The following is a 23,478-nucleotide window of genomic DNA, read 5'->3' as shown; positions in this document are numbered from 1 at the left end:
CCTTTTATATATGTAGTGGCTGTTTGTTGAAATGTATATTGAGGTAAAATAAGTCTTCGAGTTTCTATAGAGTTTAGTTTTGGTGGAAAGTAGAGCAGCGGTAGAGATGTTACCATCGTCGATACGCCTAACACAATATAGCCTAACCACCATTCTATTTCCGTATCACTTGTTTCCGACGATGATATACCTGCAAATACATATTTAAACTAATAATTATATATTTAAACTAATAATTATTAAAAATCCTTGCAATGGATTAAATCGAACTGTTTAGTCAAATACAGTAAGCTGTATAGTCAATTAAGGTCAGACTGTAAAGTCAGTTAGAGTCAAACTGTATAGTCAAATAAGGTCAAGACGGAATTGTCAATTAAGAGTCAAACCGCATAGTCAGATATGACCAAACTGTAAAGTAACATAGAGCCAAACCTGTTTAGTCAAACAGAGCCAAAATGTTTAGCCAGGCCAAACTGTAAAGAAAGATAATAAAGAGACAAGGGCGAGTCCGAACAATAAGGTCTTTCGGTACTTTTTAAAAAGTTCTTATACCTTAATAACCGCCAAATTTATAGCACATGAAAATGCTAGAACTATGCACTAATGTTTCCAACCAGTGCACCGAGAATATAAAAGGAATGAGTCATTTGAAGCGATACATGGTTAAAGGAGCTCAATCGCTAATATTTGGGATCTAGAAATCGACACAAATGGGTCGCAACGCATATAATAATGTAATATGAATGTATATAAACTGATTTACATTTAATCGCTTCCGTTTTTACTCTCAATCGAATGGCAATCTCTAGCGTCTGGTTATTCCAGTCTACAACGATAGTATTTATTGCGCATGCTCGCCGGATAAGTATATGAGGTCACCGTTCGACACGATTTGTGGAATATGTTAGTCTCGTTCTTCGAGTCCCTTGTTTAAAATGGACATAAACGCATTCTGGTACACATTTCCTTTACCAATCGTAAAATGTTTATTTTATCTTAAATATTGGATTTCAGAAGCCCATCTTTTTCCAGTAAGACCACAACATCGATGTTGATTTAAATTGACAAATAATTCGTGTTTTCAATGTCGCAGCCCGTGGATGATATTGAGTTAAAGACTTGGCTACTGAACATACAGTATTTTATATTTCTGCGTACCAAATATACCTTATTCCTTCGTATATAATATGGATACTCGATCGAACGTTCGGGAAGTGACAATCGGGTAAAAAAAGGTGATTTTGTGCTACAACTCATGCGTCGAATGAACAAGAAAATATCTCAAACAACTGTAACAACTGAAACATATTCCTTATCTTTAGTTACGTCACGATTCTACTCGCACCACCTTTGTTGTCAGGACTAACAGGAAGCAGAACTCAATTCCACGCCACTCGATTGCAATTCTGTGAATTCTGTCAATCGAGCACCCCCATGTATTCAGATATCAGAGAAAGGGAGATTACTCGCCGCGGACAGTTGTAGAAATCTGCCCGAACCCAACTTGCTTCGGTATCCCAATTGTTCGGTATTCCAATTATTGTTCTACATCGGGTTGTTGAAACAAAGACGAAGGATGCACCAATCTGGTATATGAAAGTATATATAGCTAAAATCTAGTATCCTTTTGTCGTGGTTCGGAGGACAAAGACACTGGCTCGCTAATCAGGACGGTGGCGTTTGGATACGACAAAATCCCGAGATCCCAGGTTCGCATTGACATTCGCGTAAAAGAACCTTTTACAGTCGAAATAAAAGTAGGTCGTGGCGCCGCTGTCAGGGCACGGAGTAAGCCCGTATTCATTAGCCCAGTCGTTGAAGAAAAGCAGGATGTTTGTTTTCTTTTGTCTCGGTTTGCTCGGTGTTTTTGTGCGTGGAACACAGTTATGTATCTGGTTTCTTATTTTCGGTGAGTAAGACACTAGCTCACTAATTAGAACGTCCCGACATGGATCCCGATTTTGGCCGAGAAAGTTCCCTGTGGCATCTCCATTTCAGTGGTGAAAATTAGATAACCTGACAAGCAACCGCGTCTATCGTGCACGTAAAAGAACCCTTGACATTTGGAATTGGACGAAGTGAGGGCGGAAACGCCGCTGTTCGGGTACAGTTAGCTCATAACACACTGTATGGAGTAGGTCAGTCTTCATGAGCCCAGTTGGTGCAGAAAACACGGACGTTAAACCCCATTTTATTTTTATTTGCAAGATTAGGATCATTTATTTATGTCTAAAATAATAATGTACTGGGCCAAAACGAGGAGAAAGTGAATCCGCGACATCCTGTCTAAATTGTATTCTTTGCAGCAGCTGGTCTCTTGTTTTTATTCCTCATCACTGAATCGTTTTATTTTGCTATAGAATAACGTGCTTCTATTTGGCAGAGACCCGGCCAAGAAGTTGTCTGGGAGTAAGGTACTGTTTTAAAGCGGATGTCATGACGTCCAAGGTTAATAGCTGTCATAGACTCGGTCACAAAGCCGTCTGATGGTAAGGCAGTGTTTTAAAGCGGATGTCCTACTGACCAAGAGTATTGGTTGTCATAGACTCGGTCAACAAGCCGTTTCATTATGGTTTTAAAGCGAATGTCATGACGACTAAGATTGATGGTTGGCAAGTAGACTATACAAAGCCAAAGGTAAACAATGGCTATCAGCTTACCTGAAAGATTTTGTGGAATGTCTGCGAATATTGGCGTAAAAACTAGAGACAGCGGAACACTAAGGAAACACGGTAACATCGATATACCTGGAAATAAAAACATGTATAAATACAAATATGTAATCCCTACTGTCTGTTGCATTAAATCTGGCGTGGTTTTCTTTGTCAGTGGTGCAGCATTGCGGGCCTGACAAGGACATCTGTCTAGTCGTTTGGATGGGAAGAAAAACCAAGGTCCCAGACCCCAGTGTACACGTTGAAGATCCTTGGCAGTTGGAATTCGATATTAGAGTAGACCGTAGCGTCAATGTCCGAGAAAAATTTCCCTCATAGGACACTGCATGGCGTATGCACGTCTCCATTAGCCTAGTCGAAATAGAACAGTAGGACGTTGAACCCCATTTCATTTCATTTCTTTTCTATTTACAGTAGGCTTCTGTCATGTGAAGGATGCAACACCACTGGGTGTGTCGTGTCACACAATACACAATGCACGGGAGGTAAGATATTTTTTTTATTCGGAACTGACACCAATTGCCTGATTGATAAGCCGATATGCCTCTTTTTCAATTTATAGGAGCCACTGTGGTCAAGTGAATAATGGCCGACTCAGTAAGAAAGACGCTGACTCAATCACAATGGGGTAGTCAGGGTAGAGTTCTGATATTGGCGGAGAAAACTCTTACAGATTTTTCATGTGGTTCCAGTTGTCAGTGGTGAGGAAGTAGAGCCTTGTTCAACTTATAAAAGCAGGCCTTAGCGCCGGGTAAAATTTCCCTTATAGCACACTGTATGGTGTTAACCCGTCTTCATTACCCCAGTCTTCATTTGTATTCCATGTGACAATCCGACTCGAAAAATATTGCCATTTCTTATGATATTATTGATTTACAGTAGTTTCGCATACCGGTATTCATTTCGTTTTAGATTCGCGTTAGACGGACTAACAAGATTTGTTCAAGATATTGTAGTAGAAAAGACAAAAACCTATCGTAGAAAATATAACCAATTAAATAATGGATTATTGTTATCTAAAATTTCGAGATGAAAATTACGCGATATGTCAAGGAATGTATCAAGCAATTATTCAGTTATATTGAGAAACAGAATAAAATGAATAATAGTAAACGACATAAAATTTCAAAAAACAGAGATTTCCTTCACATTGAGTACAGATATATCCGTAACCGCGTAAAATGTTCAGCACGTACAATATGAAGCTAAACTTTGTATGTATGTATCAAAAGTTACAGTCGTATGACTGGGGAAAATTAAATATTCAAGTCAGTCGGAGAAACAATGATGGTCTGGGATCCCGTAAATAGCTCTTTAAAAACAAGTTATATTTTACTGTGCCGAAACAACTACCTAAACATACAAGTAGGCCGAAACGACTTAAAGCCAAACCTACACCTCTGGTTCTCTTGGGCTGTTCCGGATAACTAGGCCCAACATGGCTGGTCTTCAGTACCGAGATATAAACAAAACTGAAATTAATTCCCACGCGGTAAAAAGGCAACGGCATGGCAATTCCAGGCATATTACTAATTGTTGACCAAAATAATTAAAATATGAAGGGATGATAAGCAATGTTCGGGACGGAACACAGACAGAGAGCGACATTGGTTATAAAAAGTTAAACATCATTTGAAAATAAGACAGGCTTCCCGCCATGTCGGAGCGGATATGAAATTTGCAAGCATGTTACTTTAGGGTGGTATATAACCTTATCCTAGTACTTAACAATAATTGCCGAGATACAGGTGTTTTCATCAATTAGAGAGACCAATTTCTCCTGCTCGCTGGAATCAGAGGCGGGAGAGTGGGGTACCGAAGTACCCACACCGTAGACGACAACCGCATCTTCTTACAAAGCGACAAAGAGGAACAACAATGAGAAGTCGAGCACGACACCCACTATTTATCAATGAAGTGATGTCTAATTCGGTTGCTATGACAACTTACCTATATAAAATGCTGAATTGTATTTATCTGGTATATTGGTTTCTATATAAACAGACGACAAAGGCAGACGACATGACATGGTTACCCCTAGCAACATAATACAACCAATCAACAGCCATTCTAATTCAGGTCGAACATCTTCGTGGATACTGCTAATACTGTCTACGCTACATGCTTCAGAAATTGTTAAGTTTGTAGGATTGCATAAATAAGACACTTTGGTCCGGGTTAAGTTCGAAGCCCCTTTAATCAAACCGCGATCCGGGTTTGTCATATAAATAACACACACAAATATAGTTGCAAATCCATTAATAATGGCGGAAATGAGTAGGGTTCTAGGCAGATGACAACGTCGCAGGAAGTGCGTCATAAATATCACAGCGCAGACGTAGCTTATCTCCACACATCGTATAACGAAAGTTGAAAAGTGGTCATCCAGTGTGAATCGTTTTTCTATAGAGATCACGTGCGAGATGAGGAATACAACGGCGATTTGTACAAAGAAGCTATTTAGAGTGTAAAACAGAGTAAATAAAAGCAGTTCGGGACACGCCGGTTGGGTGAAAAATGGTTTAACTGTGGCGGTGCTGGATCGGGAACATCTCGACGTACACACGCTGACCTCCTCTTGCAGAGGACGATGTTTCGGCTTACGGAAGCTGCTCTTCGGTTTTAGTAAGGAGTTGTTCTCCATGGTAACCAGGCTACGTCATCTATGGTCTGAAAGATAAAATAAAACAAATCTTTACACTCAATATGAACTTTAGGAGATTACCGTTTAAGCTTCTTCGCAGAATTTCCGCGTCACGTCACGTCACATAATCAAAGCAAAGCTTCGTGAAAGTTTCATTGATTCTGTAGCTAAACTTAGCGTTTATATCGACACAATATAACCAAAGCCACTATAGTTTTATTAATAAATTGGAAATGAACGTTATTCCTGACAGCGCTGAAAAATTCCTGGTGAAAATGCCCCGGGTCTATAATGATGCAGCTTTCAATCCAAATGAAAAACAAAGCAATTAAATGATTTACAAGAAAACCGCAATAGGGATGGAGAAAATGACGTCATGAGTTAGAATGTCAAAAATATATCGATAATAAGGGCGGTAATCCGGAGTGAGTTTCAGAAAACGCTAAAAGATCAATAAGTAACGTAAAGTAGGCTTAACGTAATCTAACGTGTCAACTATGACAGAGTCAGTCGTCGCAACAACAAAATAGGTGTCCCCCGGGCAAAGCAGTGCAAAGAAGTAAACGGTCGACAAAATTAAACATATTTATTGTTTAAACATTAACAAACATTCTGTACTGCACAGATGAATCAGTCAGAACATACATATTAAAATGGGAGCCCTATACTTGTGTGGCCCCCGGCAACTGCCCGGATTGCTCATGCGTTAAGACGCCCTTGAGCTATGGTGATTAATAGTAACAAATTGAGCTGGCGCAGGCTATGTCGTCATAAATTCTCTTTTTTATTCCATAGACACCTTCCGGAATGTTCATTCGAGTATCCCCTAAGTCTCGTTAAACCCATGATCAGTGTCGCATGTTTCGGTTCCATCTTCTGGAGTTATATAAATTACATTCCGGAAGCAGTCATGTCGCCACTAAAGACACGGTCAATGTGATCTGCTACTAAAAATTGCCACGAAGCGAGAGAGAGAGATGGAGGGAGAGAGAGAGAGGGGGGGGGGTCTTTTGTTTTTAAAAAATTCACTTGCAGTGCAGAGGTTAGGTTAACGACCCTACTCATTGGGTTCGAAACGGCGCCCCTTTACTCAATACCCTGACCTTACTATCTAAATACGGACTTAAACGGAATTAAATCATTTTCTATGTACTTTTGGGTCATTCCTAACCTATGTAGGATAATGACACTGCAACTATACATTGATGATAATGAATATAGCAAGTAAAATGCATTGCCTCATTAGAAACACCGAACGATGAAGATGACCACGATGTTAGTGGAGACGACGATGATAATGGTATTACAGTATTAGAAACAGCGAAATGATGATGGTGACGACGATGTTGATAGAGACGACGGCGATAATAGCATTACAGTATTAGAAACAAAGACGAAACGTTGATGGTGACGATCAATGTTGATGGCGGGTAGTTAGACGTTTAGCTGCTATAAATCCATACTCTATATACGATGATGATGAAGATGATGATGACGATGATGCTAACAAACAAAACAAAGCGAATAAATTGCGCTGCGTGCACTATATCAATACCATCAAGACGATAATGATGATGATAATGACGGCGATGACGACGGCGATGATGCTAAAAATAAAAAAAAAACAAGGCAAATAAACTGTATATATACTATTGCTACATTAAACACGCTGCACCCCAGACATTCATTCGGGCATTCACCATTCACTATGAACGATGATGATGACGAAGACGATGATAAACAAAGCAAATAAACATTATAACAACATTAGGGCCTGTGGGGGGGGGGAGGCTGGTGGCTAAGTGGGTAAGACGCTGGCTCGCTAGCCTGGAGATCGCTGGCCGAGAAAGTTCATCGGGATTTTCCGGCGTGGTTTTCCCTTGTCAGTGGTGCAGAGCGGAGGGCCTGACAAGAACTGTCCCAGCTGTCTAGTCGTTCGGGTGTTACAAAAAACCGAGGACCCGTGTATACTTTGTCAGTTGAATTCGATATTATAAGAGTAGGCCAAAGTGCCGCTGCCCGGTCAAAATTTTCCTCATAGCACACTGTATGACGTATGCCTGTCTTCATTAGCCCAGGAGGAGTAGAATAGTAGGACGTTAACCTCCATTAGAAACGTTGCGCCATAGACTATAAAGACGATGATGGCGATGCTAATTAACAAACAAAGTAAATAAACTGTATTACAATATTAGAAATTCCGCACAATAGACATAGACTCGTCTGTATTAAATCCATTCACTATAAATGATGATGATGATGGTGGTTTCAAATAAACTGTATTATATAATAAATAGAAACTCTGCCCAATAGACTGTCTGTATTAAATCCATTCACTATAAACGATGGTGGTGATGATGACGACCACGAAGCTGACGACCACGACGACGATAATGCTGTTAACAAACAAAGCAAATAAACTGTATTGCTATTATATCAGAAACTCTGCATCATAGACATTGACTCATATATATTAAAACTTTTCACGATAAGCGGTAATGGAACCCTGATTGTAGGAGTTATCCATTCCATCTGCCCCGTGGGTGCCGTATCTCTCTTATCATGACAGTCTGATGTAATAAAGGATAAGCTAGCAGATATCAGGAAATGGATTTGTGACTAATCTTTCTATTAGATCTGTTTATCTCATTGTGTCAATAATTATACATTTATTATCATTATACATTCTGTCGACTTTATGTTGAGATCCAAGATTATTTAAAGGGGAACCAGTTCTTTGTTTTTAGGTTCGCAGGACCTTCTTTTGAGATCTAAGACCGTTAATAATAATAATAATAATAATAATAATAATAATGTCCTTTATAGAGCGCTATTCCACACAGAAAGTATTTCAAAGCGCTTCAAAGCGTATTATTATTTTTTTAAATGGGAACCAATGCTTGTTCGTTATTATTAGGTCAATGGGGGTTTCTCTTTGAATACAAACCTATTTTCTTTATTTTTACACTGGAAATGAAATGACCACCAGAACGTTGAACTCTCCATTTCTTTTCATTTATTATATACTAGAAGAATGCCCGGCTTCGCTCGGGGGTCATAACCCCGAAACCGGAAGTGGTAGACTAACGCGACCTGGCCTATGTTACTCTCCGGTCCGAGCTACCCCTATACCCCAAATTTCAGACTCGGGGCAAACCTAGTGTAGCCGCCAACCCCGAACAGACAGACAAACGACAGTCACAAATATTAGTATAGACTAGACTAACCTTTAGAGTTAGCCAATAAATAAAGTTGTTGCCTTTTTGGTTCGGTCAATACTAAAACCAATAGTACGTCAATATCTAACTTATGTCTTGTAAAACCAAAAGTTGTAACACAATACCTGACATTTCATCGAATTTTTTCAACTCCAGTGACAATATACTCGATTCTTTCGTACATAATTTCAACCTCATTGACAATTGTATAGCGTTGTTCCCTAGAGTCGGACAATCACGCTAGAATTATTCAGTAGATTGACTTTTACTGTAGTCGCAAACTTTCCAGTCTGGAGCAGCCCCGATTAATCCAGCCTAGCGTAGTATTACAATTCGTGGACCCGAATTATCCAGTCTATAGCAGATTTACTTTTCTCGTAGAACCGATTAATCCAGTCTAGCGAGGTATTACTATTCGTAGTCACGAATTATCCAGTCCAGAGTAGATTATCTTTTCTAGTGGACCCGAATTATCCAGTCCAGGGTAGATTGACTCTTCTCGTAGACTGATTATTTTCGCAGCCCCAAATTATCCAAGCTAGAGTAGATTTGCTATTCAAATAGACCCGAATCATCCAGTTTAGAATAAATTTACTATTCCCTAAGTCCCGACGTGAAGTAGTTTTGTTTAGTCAACATTAAACCCAATTACTACCCCCACCCTCCTTTAATACTCGGAGCCACGGTGGGTAGGTGGGTAAGACGCTGGCTCGCTAGCCTGGAGGTCGAGTGTTCGATCTCTGCATTGGCAGAGAAAGTTCATCCCGATTTTCCGACGTGGTTTCCCCTTGTCAGTGATGCAGGAAGGAGGGCCTGACAAGGACAGCTGTCTAGTACTTCGGATGATACGAAAAACCGAGGTCCCGTGTAAACATTGGAATGCACGTAAAAGATCCCTTGGCAGTTGGAATTCGATATAAGAGTAGGCGATAGTGCCGCTGCCCGCGCAAAATTTCCCTCATAACACACTGTATGGCGTATGCCCGTCTTCATTAGCCCAGTATAGGAGCAGAACAGTAGGACGTTAAACCCCATTTCATTTCATTTCATTTCATTTAATACTCAGCGGAGTGTCACTTTAGGAGTCTTTCTACCCCGCTCACTCTTATGACCCGAATAGAATCAATTTCTACCTCCTTCACCCAAGTTCTTATAGATGAATATTATTACTCAGCAAGGTGTCTCTTTATAAAATCTGTTTCTTTTTGTCAATATTTGTATATGTATAATATGTTGGGATCGATTCTTGTCTGGTGATCAATAACGCAACATGTTATATTCTACACAACATTAATTCACTCTAGTAATTGTTTCCTGATAAATTGGTCATAACAAATATTGTATATTAATTGGAAATTCCGCTGAATAATGATTACAGTGGGGCGGTTAGAGAGAGAGAGAGAGAGAAATGGGGTTTAACGTCCACTCGACACAAACTGACATATGGTTTAATTTTATTTCAACAATTCGCTTGCGCATATAGGGGTCTTCAGCAGTGGGAGGAAACCGGAGGACCTGGAGAAAACCCACGAGGTTGGACGGGCGACCCCACTCCTTGGCACGTACAACCGGGGATTCGAAACCACGCCAGTCGACTCAATGACAGACTTTATGATACAGCGCGCGCACGCTAACCATTCAGGGGCGGTTGGAGGGCCTAGTCAGGAACAGTGTCCATTTGCATACTCGTTAGTGTGCACTTACAAGAAACCTTGACAGATAGAATTCGATAACAAGTATCCAGCAAAACGCTGCCCGGGCAAAAACGCACTTATATATATATATATATATATATATATATATATATATATATATATATATACCCGTTTTCATTATCCCGGTTGATGCAGAAAGGTAGGACGTTAAACGCCATTTTATTTCTTAAAATATCCACATAAAGAAATGACCTATTTACTTTGTTTGAAACGTTCAAACGGAAATGGCCGGCAAAATACTTGAGACAGAAACAGAGTCCGCTAATCTATTTTATACGTTAACTAAACTGCGTACGTGACTTGATAAACGAGACTGGATAGCCTCGCACTGTGCATTAGTCTCACTAAACCAGCCCACTTACTTACTTAATGATAGGGGGTAGCTAATGGAATTGATATAGACAGGACACAGAAATAGCTAACCAATGGATAGTACAATAATTACCAATGTGGCTATAGTAATTATTATAAATCGAAACTAGCCAATAATATGGTCGCAGTACCCCCATTAATTTCCCGATTTACTCCAATGTTAATTCTCGACTCTTTGACCGATTAGTAAATGTTTCGTTGAGTTGATCGCTTTCTACCACAGATGGAGCAACATTTGGCAACGTATATCTCAAAAGCATGTATGAAGGTCACCGTGGAAATCTTGAGATACACAAACTGAAAGTAGCATACTGGTAAACATGTAATTATCCGCCCTGCATTTCAACGTAGAGAGAAAGAAATGGGGTTAAACGTCCACTCGACACAAGCTAGGTCATTTCAGGACTAACATATGGTTCAATTTTATTTCAATAATTTGATTGCGCGTATAGGTATTTAGAAGTGGGAGAAAACGGAGGACCCGGGGAAAACCCACGAGGTTGGACAGGCGACCCTACTCCTTGTCAAGTACAACCGGGGAATCGAAACCACGCAAGTTGACTCAAACCCTTTCCGTCGCTTTTACAACAAAATGTCAACACACAGCGTCATGCAAAAGGTGAAAGAGAGAGAAAGATTAGTAGATGTAGGGATTAATTGTGTCCTGTGTCCGAGGATCAAGTAGTCTCACTCTTCCAGCAGATATAACGCACAGTCCCTTCACGATTCTAGTGAATATTCTGTACAACGAACAACGAGAGAGAGAAATGTGGTTTAACACTCCACTCTACACAAACTACATCATTTCGGGACTAACTGAAGCTAAGAAACATCGCCAAATAAATTAGTAATTTGTTTTCTCCATAAGTATTATATTATATAGTTTATTGCTCTATCAAGGTACTAAATATATAAATGATATTCACTCCTATGTATTTACATCAATCGACATATTTACTGGACCACATAGAGTCCTATTTTGCCTTCAACCGTCTATCTATATATTTCCGCCAATCGACATATTTACCAGTCTATAAGAATTTGTTGTCCTATAAAGTTGTGACCAGTACAAGTCAATGGCCTGCTGTTGCCTTCCATAGTCAGTCGATATCTATGTCGATATATAACGTATGTCCAATTGTAGTAAAGATAAAATCGAACTATTTTACCCGCGTAGATTCCTTAGTTGGTCGGTAAGTAGGCCTCATCAAGCGGGGATTATCATAAATCTTAATTGAAAATAGTTTCGATAAAATCCAGTAGTTTTCGATTTTGGACCTGTCTTCATTTCAGTAAAGTGTCTCTTTAAAGTAACAACATTATTATTTAATAAATATAAAACAAAAATCATATCTGATTTTTGCATAATGTAAAAATATAATATAGTATGATATGACCATTCACTGTAACCATAGAACCTCCCAAATCATGTCTGATTTTTCCATAAAATAAAAATAACATATATGGCCATTTACGTTAAAGATGATTTATGGAGAATTAGATAAAGAGCTGACAGTTCTCGCTCTAATAGTTAAAAATAGATAATGAAAAGGAAATATTTTGAAAATCTGAACGGAGTTATAGTCGTTTAAACAAGATTCTAGTCTCGATTATCATTGCTACAAATAAACAAAGTCTCGATTATCCACTTTTTAAAGTATTAACTGCCAGTCGTGATTAAATCTGCTGAAAGCCAAAAGCATCCGATAGTCTAGAGCGTTGATTGTGGGCTTGGCATTTGAATAAATATCTAATTAATGATTCATATAACATTTGAGGCCAAACAAAGGATCTGCATTAGGCAGATTCAGCTCTTACACAATGTATCTTTAACCGAAAACCTCCCAAATCATGTCTGATTTTCCGTAGTCTACAGACATTACATATTAGGGCCATTCACCGGTTACTGTGTCTGAAATACTTCTACAAGTGCTCAAATAAACATTCGAAACCTCCACTTTTAAAATGGGTTGGCTAATGAAATAGCGTCTGTTAACATTTAACGACGTTTTCGGGGATATTATTTACAAGTGGTTTATATAACGGAACTTAAACTGTTAGAATTTATAAATCAATATGCCCATGAAGCAATCAGTTAATATCGGAGCTCAAACTGCTAGAATATCTAAATTAAAGGAGCTAAGTCGCTAATATTTGGGACCTAGAAACTGACACAAATGGGTTGCAACGCATACAATAATGTAATATGAATGTATATAAATTGATTTAGGCCTACATTCAATCGTTTCCGTTTTTACTGTAATTTTTAATCAGTTAGGTTCCAGTATTCTCAATCGAATTTCAATCTCTAGCTTCTGGTTATTCCAGTCTACGCCGATAGTATTTATTGGGCATGCTCTCCAGATAAGAATATAGCGTCACCGTTTGACATGACTTGTGGAATATGCCTAGTCTCGTTTTTCGAGTCCCTTATTACAAATAGCGCTGAAACGCATTATGGTACACGATTCGTGTACCAATTGTAAAATGTTTATTTTGTCTTAAATATTGGATATCAGAAGGCCATCTTTTCCCGATAAGATCACAATATCAATGTTGATTTAAACCGACAAATAAATCGTGTTTTCAATGTCGAAGATTTTGGATGATATTGAGTTAGAGACTTAGCTTCTTTAATATGACATAGGGGATCACGTGGCTAAGTGGGTAAGACTAGCCTATAGGTCGAGTGTTCGATCCCTGCATTGGCCGAGAAAGTTCATTCAGATTTTCCGGTGTGGTTTCCCCTTGTCAGTGATGCAGGATGGAGGGCCTGACAAGGACAGCTGTCTAGTCGCCATAACTAGTCCTTCGGGTGAGACGAAAAACCGAGGTCCTGTGTATAACATCGGCGTGCACGTAAAAGATCCCTTGGCAGTTGGAATTCGATATAAGAGTAGGCCGTAGCGCCGCTGCCCGGGCAAAATTTCCCTCATAGCACACTATATGACGTATGCCCGTCTTCATTAGCCCAGGTTAGGAGCAGAACAGTAGGACGTTAAACCCCATTTCATTTCATTTAATATGACATGGAATGAAATGGGGTTTAACGTCCTATTTTCCTGTACTGACTGGGATAATGAACACGGGCATACGTTATACAATGTGCTACGGTCAAATCTTATATCGAATATTCCAGTTGTCAAGGGTTTTACGTGCACATCAATGTGTACATGGGACCTCGGTTTTCTGTCCCATCCGAACGACTATACCTTTTGTCTTGACAGGCCCTCCATCCTGCACCACTGACAAGGGAGAACCTAAATTAATCTGCGTATATTCGGTGAAGGGCGTGATATTTTTGGTTAGGGGAGAGGGGCGCCTCGGTCCGAGAGAATTTAGAGTCGGAGTGTCTATGTCGAGTTATGGCGACTGAAATGAAATGAAATGAAATGAAACGGGGTTTAACGTCCTACTGTTCTGCTCCTATACTGGGCTAATGAAGACGGGCATACGCCATACAGTGTGCTATGAGGGAAATTTTGCCCGGGCAGCGGCACTATCGCCTACTCTTATATCGAATTCCAACTGCTAAGGGATATTTTACGTGCATTCCAATGTATATACGGGACCTCGGTTTTTCGTCTCATCCGAAGGACTAGTTATGGCGACTGTCTGCACCCGAATATAACATTCCTTTTCATCAGCAATAACCTATTATACGAGCGTACCACAGCCAACAAAACGCTCACTTATTCATAATGATTTTTTAAATATTATTATTGTGCGGTGGGGTGGGTGAGCACACCTGGATATTTTAATTAGTATGATTAAACGACAATCGATATGGACAGATTAGTTTGCCTCACTATAGAAATATCGACAATAAACACAGCGTACAATATCCACACAATACAAATAATTATAATTATACAATATTGACAATTTGTTTATGGTATATTGACCAGCTTTACAATAAAAACTACTTCATTTTATTAACAACACGGACCGGCTTAACGGGGCATGAATGGACACAACATTCTCTGTAAGCCCTCTTCACACCATTGAGATTTTTTAGCAACACAACATGGCATGAATAGAAAGGACATTCTCTTTAAGCCATTATCACGCCATTACAATTTTACTTTACGATTTGCTACTATGTGAACATTTTTTACAACGCGACCCGGTCCGACACGACATGAAATGACATCCTCTTTGAGCACCAGTAACACCAATGATATTTTTAACAATATGACACGACATGCATGGAAACGGCGTTCTCTTTAAGCCCTTGGCACTTCATTGCGATTTTTAACACCAGGATGCCACTTGACACGACATGAATGGGCACGACTTTTAAGCCCTTTTCACATCATTGCGATATTTAACAACACGACCCGACATGACATTCCATGAAATGAAGCGACAATCTGCTTAAGCCTCTGTCACAGCATTACGATTTTTAACAACACGGCATGGATGTAAACGACATTTTTTTAAGCCCCTCTCAAGGTATTACGATTTTTAACAACACGACATGGCATGAATGGAAACGATATTTTTTGTAAGCTTCTGTCATACCACTGCGATTTTTAACAACACGACCCTGCACGACCCCGACATTCTTTTTAAGACCTTGTTACACCACTGACTGCCATTTTCAACAACACGACACGACATGAAACAACAGTCTCTTTAAGCAGGCCGGGAATGGACTTCAGCAGTCATATACAAAAGTCGTGTACTGTCGTATGAGAAGTCGATATATACACATTTTTTTAAATCGTGTGTTATCGTGAAATTATGTACACAAAAGTGTGACAGGGGCTTTATTAATAAAAAGACACGACACGAACCGACATGATATTCTCTTTATAGAATATTGACGGTCGACTCCAAATTTAGAGCTTTCTACTAAATGGATTACAAATTCATTTATCAAGTCACGAGGCTGTTTTTATACAATATTGACCACCATCGTATAATATCTGTCACTATATTGTCGACTTAACGTTAAATCTGAGGTCCGGTGTACAAATTGACGTGCAAGTAAAAGAAACCATGGCAGTGGGCAATTGAAATACAGAATTGACTGTGTCCAGAACAAAATTTCTCTCGTAGCACACTGCACAGGGTATGTCCGCATTCATAAGCCTCGGTAGCTGAAGAAAAGTAGGACGTTAACCCCCTTTCAATTCCTCCATTCATATCTCTATTCCCAGAAGTAATTAGACATGCTTATTGGTTTATAAAAATGAAATATCTTATGAATAAAGCTGTGTGTGACCAATACAATATAAGGCTATAGCCTTTGTTTTCTTTAGATAAATGACCGATTTTTGACTTATTTCAAACAAACCCTAAAGTAGTAAAGAAAATAATCGACATTTCACTGAACTATTCCAACCTCGTAGCTTTTAGTGATTTAGCCTGACTGGGAGAATATTTTTTGCGTTTTCTCTGCGAATGTGTACCGAGGAGCTGGCTCTCTTTAATTTAGCATGTTAAAACACCCCCTAAATGTTGTAAATTTTAATAAGAGTAGGCAGCGGTACCACTTCCAAGGCTAAATGTCCATTTTCATTACCCCGAATGCGCAGAAAATTTAAACGCCAAACCCAACTTCATCTCATTCCATTTCATTTTTTTCCGTTCTAAACCACATTTCATTTCATTTATTTTCTTATATTGTGAAATGAGAATCACCAGGGGTAAATTTCTCCTCATACAACTTTGTATGGCTCATGCCCGTCTCCATCAGGCCGGTTGGTGTAGAACAGCTTTGAATCGAATTCAGACTACATGATCGTCTTCATTTGCCCAGGGGAGGTGGATTGCCGAATGGTTAACGCCTGCGCGTTGGATCAGACGGTATGGTGTGGTTTAGATTCCCCGCTTGTACGTGACAAAGAGTGTCCAACCTCGTGAGTCTTCCGGTTTCTTCCCCTCTGTTAAAGACCCATACGCAGAAATGCCCTAGTTTGTGTCTAGTGGACGTTAAACCCATTACGCTCTCCCTCTCTATCTCTCTCTCTCTCTTAATGGATACGCTGCTGTCGGGACAAAATTCCCCTATTCCATGATAGACACGTAAGCATAGAAATGAAATCAAAAACACCAAACCGCTCGTTTGTCTCAAAAGTTAACTAAATATTGTGTCATGATTCTATTCCATGATTTCCTCGTGTAAGTGGTTCAAGGCGAACGGCCTCACATGTCCAGTCGTTCGAATAATAATAATTTACAAAGGGATAAGGAATTCATGAAACTTATATCACAGCCAGAATTCGAGTAGGCTGTAGCACCACTGCGCATAATGACACGCAGCATGACTTTATCCCGTATCCATTAGCCTGGTTGGTGCAGGACGTTAAACCGTATTTCATTTCTTGTAGTAAAATGTAGCCTGAATAAAGATACATTATGTAAGATTTAGATAAGGAGCTGGCAGTTCTCACAAAAATAGATAATGAAAAGGGAATATGTTGAAAATTTCAGTCAAATTTAAGACCTAAAGAAAGACTTGCAATAGTCGGGTAATGCATTTTTAAACTGTACTTGGTCATCCCTCTAGTTTTAGACGTATGGTCTTTGATTTTGTTCCGGCTTTATGAACTATCATAGGCCCATACACAGTTAGTAAGGTCACAATGACTGACTCAAATTGGACGTTGTCGATTTATATACAATAAATCTAGGTTGGCACGCTATCAACACATTAACTTGAGTTAACGCTGACATTTTATATTTAAAACGAAGTTGTCGTTGCTTGACAAAATAAAAATGGCCCGCTTGATATCCTCGACTGCTCTAGAGAAAGGAAGGGCGAAAAGATGGGTGAGAGGAGAGAAATGGTGTTTAACGTCCACTCGACACAAACTAGGCCATTTCGGGACTAACGTATGGTTCAAATTTGTTTCAATAATTCGCTTGCGTGTATGGGTCTTTATCAATGGGAGGAAACCGGAGAACCCGGAGAAAACTCACGAGGTTGAACAGGTGAATGGGAGAGAGAGAGAGAGAAAGAGAGAGAGTGAGAGAGACGCACACACAGAGACAGAGAGAGAGAGATAAAGAGATTGATGCAAATACACAGATACGGGGACTGGGCAGACTGGCAGAGTACATCCCGGCTAGCTCACCAGGGATTGTCCAGCCTTATTTCCGCTTGTCAGTGGTGTATAGTCTTTAGCCTGATTAAAACACAGTTCCTATATTGTTTGTTTAATATACTTCAAAATTGTGTTTTACTTATCTTCACTACACTTCAAGTAGACATTCGCAGCGATAGAAAACAAATCTAGCAAAAGTTGTACCGATTCTGATTAGTTAATCGAACAATTGACGTCATGGTGAGACACCATTCTCGTGACCTCTAACATCCCACTACAACTGACCATATCTTTCGGTAATGGAGGCCATCGAAAAAAACAAAAGGAACTAAAGATTTGTATTTTAATCTGTACTTAAAACCGGGACACGTTAAATATCTCCTCTCTTAGCAGATGGAACCCGAAATACGAATATACAATTTCTCTCAAAGAACACAATATGGCGTATATTTATTAACAGTAGGCCGTTAATCCCCCATTTTACTTCATTTCACGTCTCATTACCCATGATATAAACAGATTTATATAGTTTCTAACGTACACCAGTATCGATCACGTGTAGTTTCACTAGTCTCGATCAATCACAAGCATTGATGACGACACAAAACATTATCTAGTAGAAATAACTCCTGTATTTTAAGGTACAAATGAAATGAAATGGGGTTTAACGTCCCACTTTTCTGCACCGACTTTTCTGGAATACGCCATGAAGGGTGCGGTGGGGTAGCTCTGGTTTTCGTCCCATCCGAACGACTATAGGCCCTCCGTCCTGCATCACTGGCGCCCCCGATGAACTTTCTCGGTCAAAACCGGGTTCGAACACGGGACCTAAATGTTAGCGAACCAACGTATTCTCGCCGAGACTTGTACGTAACAAGGTATAGGTCGCCTATCCAATATCCTGTTTTTTCTCCGGGTCCCCCGCTTTCATCTCACTGCCAAAGACCCCGACGCGCAAGCGAATTAATTAAACAAAATTGTTCCAAATTTTTAGTCCTTCAATGACCTCGGAAAGCAAACCAGGACGCGAGGAGTGAGAGGTGGGATAAAAGTTGATGTTTTTGCAAAAGTTCATCTTCAATAAAATTGTCTATGCGATATGCTCCAGAAACAAAATCGTGACGAAAGGAAGGATGAAACCCGTTTCAGTATTCATCCCTAAACTTCGTCCCGGCTTTATAAACTATAGAAGTCCTATACACGATCAATAAGGTCAGAAGGACTGACCCAAATTGATTTCAGGAGGATTGAACCCGTCTAAATATCCACCCCAACTTTGTTCGGGCTTTTTGAAACATAGAAGTCCCATACACAGTCAGTAAGGTGTGAATGACTGGCCCGACTGATCCAAATTGAATTCAGAAGGATAGAAAACGTTTCAATAACAACACCTTAACTTCTTTCCAGCTTTATATAATTTATATGTCCCATAGACAGTCAGTAAGGTTAGAATGACTGACCCGACTGACCCAAAATGATTTCAGATGTGCATTTAATACCAGTTTGTCTAAGACAAGACATTAACTGCTAATTATTGTGAATTAATAGGGTCTTTGTGGAAATGGGATATAAATTAATCAAATAGGTTTCTCCTCTGCCAATAATGCGGCCTTCGACGGATACCAACGAACTGTAATGTCTCCAAGAAAGCAAGGTTTTGTAACTTTTAAGAAAAAATAAATGAACAGATGGTTTAATTTGAAACTTTTCTGCGTCGACTAGGCTAATGAAGACAGCCATATCGAATGCAAATGTATACACGGGACCTCCGGATTTTTTTCCATCCGAACAGCTATACGTTGTTCCTCTGTCCTGCACCACTGACAGGGGGAAACCACGCCCAAAAAAATCCCAATGAACAATCAAAATCCCAATGAACTATTTCGGCCAACAACGGGATCGAACACGGGACCTCCAGGTTAGCGTGCTATACAGTGTGCTATGAGGGAAATTTTGCCCGGGCAGCGGCGCTACGACCTACTCTTATATCGAATTCCAATTGGCAAGGGATCTTTAACTTACACGCCAATGTATACACGGGATCCCAGTTTTTGTCCCATCCGAACGACTAGACAGCAGTCGTTGCTTGTCCCTCCGTCCTGCATCACTGACAAGGACAGCTGTCTAGTCTTTCGGATGGGACAAAAACTGAGGTCCTTCCGTCCTGCACAACTGACAAGAGGGGAAATCACGCAAGAAAATCCCGATAAACTTTTTCGGCCAACATCGGGAGCGATCCCGCGACCTCAAATATAAGCGAGCCAGCGTCTTACTCATTTAACTATCGTGGCTCCTGATTATCTAGTAAGTGTTTATCAAATGGCAGATCAGTAGGACGTTAAACCCCATTTCATTTCATGTTTATCAAATGACTAGAGAAGATCAGTTGATGTTCACGGGTGTGCCTTGGGCGGTTTACAAAACAGAAAACAGAAAATGACATTTGATTGGAATCAGATCGTATTAAAGAATGTAGTGCCTCTATTTATAGCAATTCTATCATTCTCCCATCTACATTTTCCTTCTCCCTTTGTGTGTCATGTTCTGTTCACTTTTTGCTTTATAATCGAAGAAGAGTATTTGAATTTTCATGTTTGGGGATTATTCATGATTTTGAGGCGGAAGGACCAGCAAGTAAACGTACATGAATAAAATGACGTCACTGCCTGTAGATTCCTTTGACCGGGCCTGGCAAAACGATCAACCCCCTTCAATATTATGATCATGGGCTCTTTGTACATTCAATATTCGTAAATATTGTCCATTGTTAATTTCTGCATAACGTCGGATTGCCAAATAATTTAAGAATTAGAGTTTTCAAACTTTGTGTTTGAGAAAAGTGGATGTTTGTAAAATTCAATAAGTTTGAAATTGATCATTGAAAGACTGGGGCGATGTTGTGCTGGTTGTTATTGCTATAATAATAATTTAAAAATAGATAATGAAAAATGAATATGTTGGAAATTTCAGCTAAATTATTTTATTCTGAGTAAAGTTGTGAATTTTTGAAGTTTTAACAAGAAATAACCTAAATTATGTTCGACCATTGCTGATTGGCATTTCAGATTCTCGATTGTCAAGACTATGCCCCAATAATAGACGCAGTCTCGATTTTCAGTCCTTCAACCACCTTTATTGTGAATGTCGCCATATTATTTTTTAACGTAGATAAGACGGACATACCTCAGCCATCTCATGGTCTAGAGTGTTGATTATGGGCTTGCCATCAATTGAATTAATGTCTAAAAATTGATTCATGTAACATTTAAAGCCAGAATAATGACTTGTAATAGGCAGATTTACCTCTCACATAATGCATATTTAATAACAATATGGCGACGTGAAGTGTTTTATACGTTCTGTGCACATTATTGTCAATACAAATGGTGTTTATTTACGAAACCGTGCAATATATAATACGACGCTGTCCATAAAAACCTCTGACACGTAACGTCCGTCACGTTTATAAACCACGCAGACATGAGACGTCAATATGATTCAGATTCAATTAGGTTTTATCCTTTTGTGGTTGGTTCCATGTATGGATTCTGTCCGTTAGTTATATTTTATGAAACTTTAATACATTTAGTATACAATACGGAGACGATATTATTAAATTGAACAGGACATGAAATAAGATGTACATGTAGTTTGATGTCGTATCAACACAAAACATCGGTCACTTTGACACAGACATTATGGTCATTTACAGTGATATAATATCATTGTAAAGTTGATATCACTGTAAAGTTAATATCGTTGCCTTAGGGGTCTTTACAGTGGAAGGAAACCGGAGGATCCGGAGAAAATCCACTCCTACCCCTTGTCACGTACAACCGGAGAATCGAAATCATGTCAGTTGACTCAATGACAGACCTTATGATGATACGGCGCGCACGCGCTAACCATTTGCCCCCGCCCCCCGTTGATTTATGAACAAAAAAAACCTTTTATAAATGAAAATATTTGGCACAAACAGATCAAAATCGTCATATATACGCATAATATTTATTAGTTAAAGTTGGTAGCAATAAAGCAGTAGTTGCTAAGAAGGTGTTAAAACTGTGACTATTGAATAATATACACCACTATTGACTAGGTTTGTGTATTCAATAGTGATGGGTGTTATAAATAGTCACGCTTCTACACTAGAGGTGGCATCTTTCACAGCTAGTTACGCACTTGCTAATTAATGACTACTGTATAATTTCTAATCACTTTCCATCCATACTAAACATTAGTTTAGAATAATGATCACTTTTGTGATTAAATGACAACAATTTCATTACTAAAAGGCCTACGTTCAGAGAGAGGGAGAGAAATGGTGTTTACGTCCACTCGACATTTCGGTACTAACATATGGTTCAATTTTATTTCATTAATTCGCTTGGCCGTTGGGGTCTTTAGCAATGAGAGGAAACCGGAGGGCCCAGAGAAAACCCACGAGGTTGTACAGGCTACCCTACGCCGAGGTTAATAAGTCAATGGTATCCGCTTAACAGTGTATGATTACGGGTACAATGCGAGGTGAGTTTTGCCCAAATATCGGCATGTTTGCTTTGGATTTCCAACCGTTAAGGGTTCTTTTACGTGCACGCAAATGTGTAAACCCGTTTAGAAATTCGCAACATCTAGACACACTTGCCCTGTTCGTCCCTGATAACCCACAATCGAGCTTGAAACATACCGAAAATTGTTCTAGGCCTGGAACTTTCTACCACGCCCCTCTTGATTAAATGCCCTATCAATCTGACTACCAGTTTGTATACCTCACCCACCTGTTCCTTCACAATAGTGATATCGCAGATAAGATATAGGGGAAGCCGAAGCTTCTGCTGTATATTAGAATACGAGTTTGCAATCTTGCCATTTATCGGCCCATGACCATGTATTAGAACCAATAAATGTTTCAATACATGGTCATGGGCCGATAAATGGAAAGATTTCAAACTCGTATTCTAAATACATGGTCATATACCAGTTTGTATACCTCACCCACCTGTTCCTTCACAATAGTGATATCGCAGATAAGATATAGGGGAAGCCGAAGCTTCTGCTGTATATATGAATACGAGTTTGCAATCTAAATATTTGTATTCTAAATACATGGTCATGGGCCGATAAATGGAAAGATTTCAAACTCGTATTCTAAATACATGGTCATGGGCCGATAAATGGAAAGATTTCAGACTCGTATTATAATATACAGCAGAAGCTTCGGCTTCCCCTAGATCACTGATTCCCAACGTATGGATTCCGCCCCACAAGGGGGCAATTTGAATATTTAGGGTTGGGGAAATTTCAAAAGGAAAAACGTTACGTGTTCCATTATTACTTTTACACCAAAGTAACTTTTGATATAAATTACTGTCGGAAACACCAGTCTCCCCTCCTCCATACATATCACCGTGCATCTGCCACCATATTTATGACAATTTGTTTACAGCTTTGAACAAGAAGGTTTAACCCTATTAACTGAGAGTTATCAATTTTCTGATTACCAGGTGTTAATTTACCTTTTTTAATATCTTTACCTTGAATTTGTAAATTGATACTCCATGACCTTTATGATCCATCATTCATTTGTATGTATATAAACATTAATTTTAGTCGCCTGGGGCCTGACAGAGACAGCTGATTAGTCGTTCGGATGGGACGGAAAACCGAAGTCCCGTGTACACATTGTACACATTGACGTGCACGTAAAATATACCTTGACAGTTGGAATTCGATATAAGAGTAGGCCGTAGTGCCGCTGTCCTGGCAAAATTTCCCCCATAGCACACTGTATTGCGTATG

General features: G+C 39.4%; 1 protein-coding gene across 1 annotated transcript in view; it reads right to left on the bottom strand.

Annotated features, from left to right (window-relative positions):
• LOC126810853 (solute carrier organic anion transporter family member 2A1) overlaps nucleotides 1–23,478 on the bottom strand; it is a 77,498-nt gene that overhangs the window by 8,607 nt on the left and 45,413 nt on the right. The window contains exons 2-4 of the mRNA XM_050536169.2: nucleotides 4,626–5,345; nucleotides 2,661–2,747; nucleotides 2–190 (exon numbers count right to left, since the gene is read on the bottom strand). Coding sequence (XP_050392126.1) covers nucleotides 2–190; nucleotides 2,661–2,747; nucleotides 4,626–5,319 — 970 coding nt within the window. The 5' untranslated portion in view covers nucleotides 5,320–5,345. The remainder of the gene's footprint in view (nucleotide 1; nucleotides 191–2,660; nucleotides 2,748–4,625; nucleotides 5,346–23,478) is intronic.

Source organism: Patella vulgata, chromosome 1, assembly GCF_932274485.2.
Source record: "Patella vulgata chromosome 1, xgPatVulg1.2, whole genome shotgun sequence".
Taxonomy (NCBI): Eukaryota; Metazoa; Mollusca; class Gastropoda; family Patellidae; genus Patella; species Patella vulgata.
The sequence above is the reverse complement of the archived record's forward strand: the minus strand, read 5'-3'. Positions and strand labels throughout refer to the sequence as shown.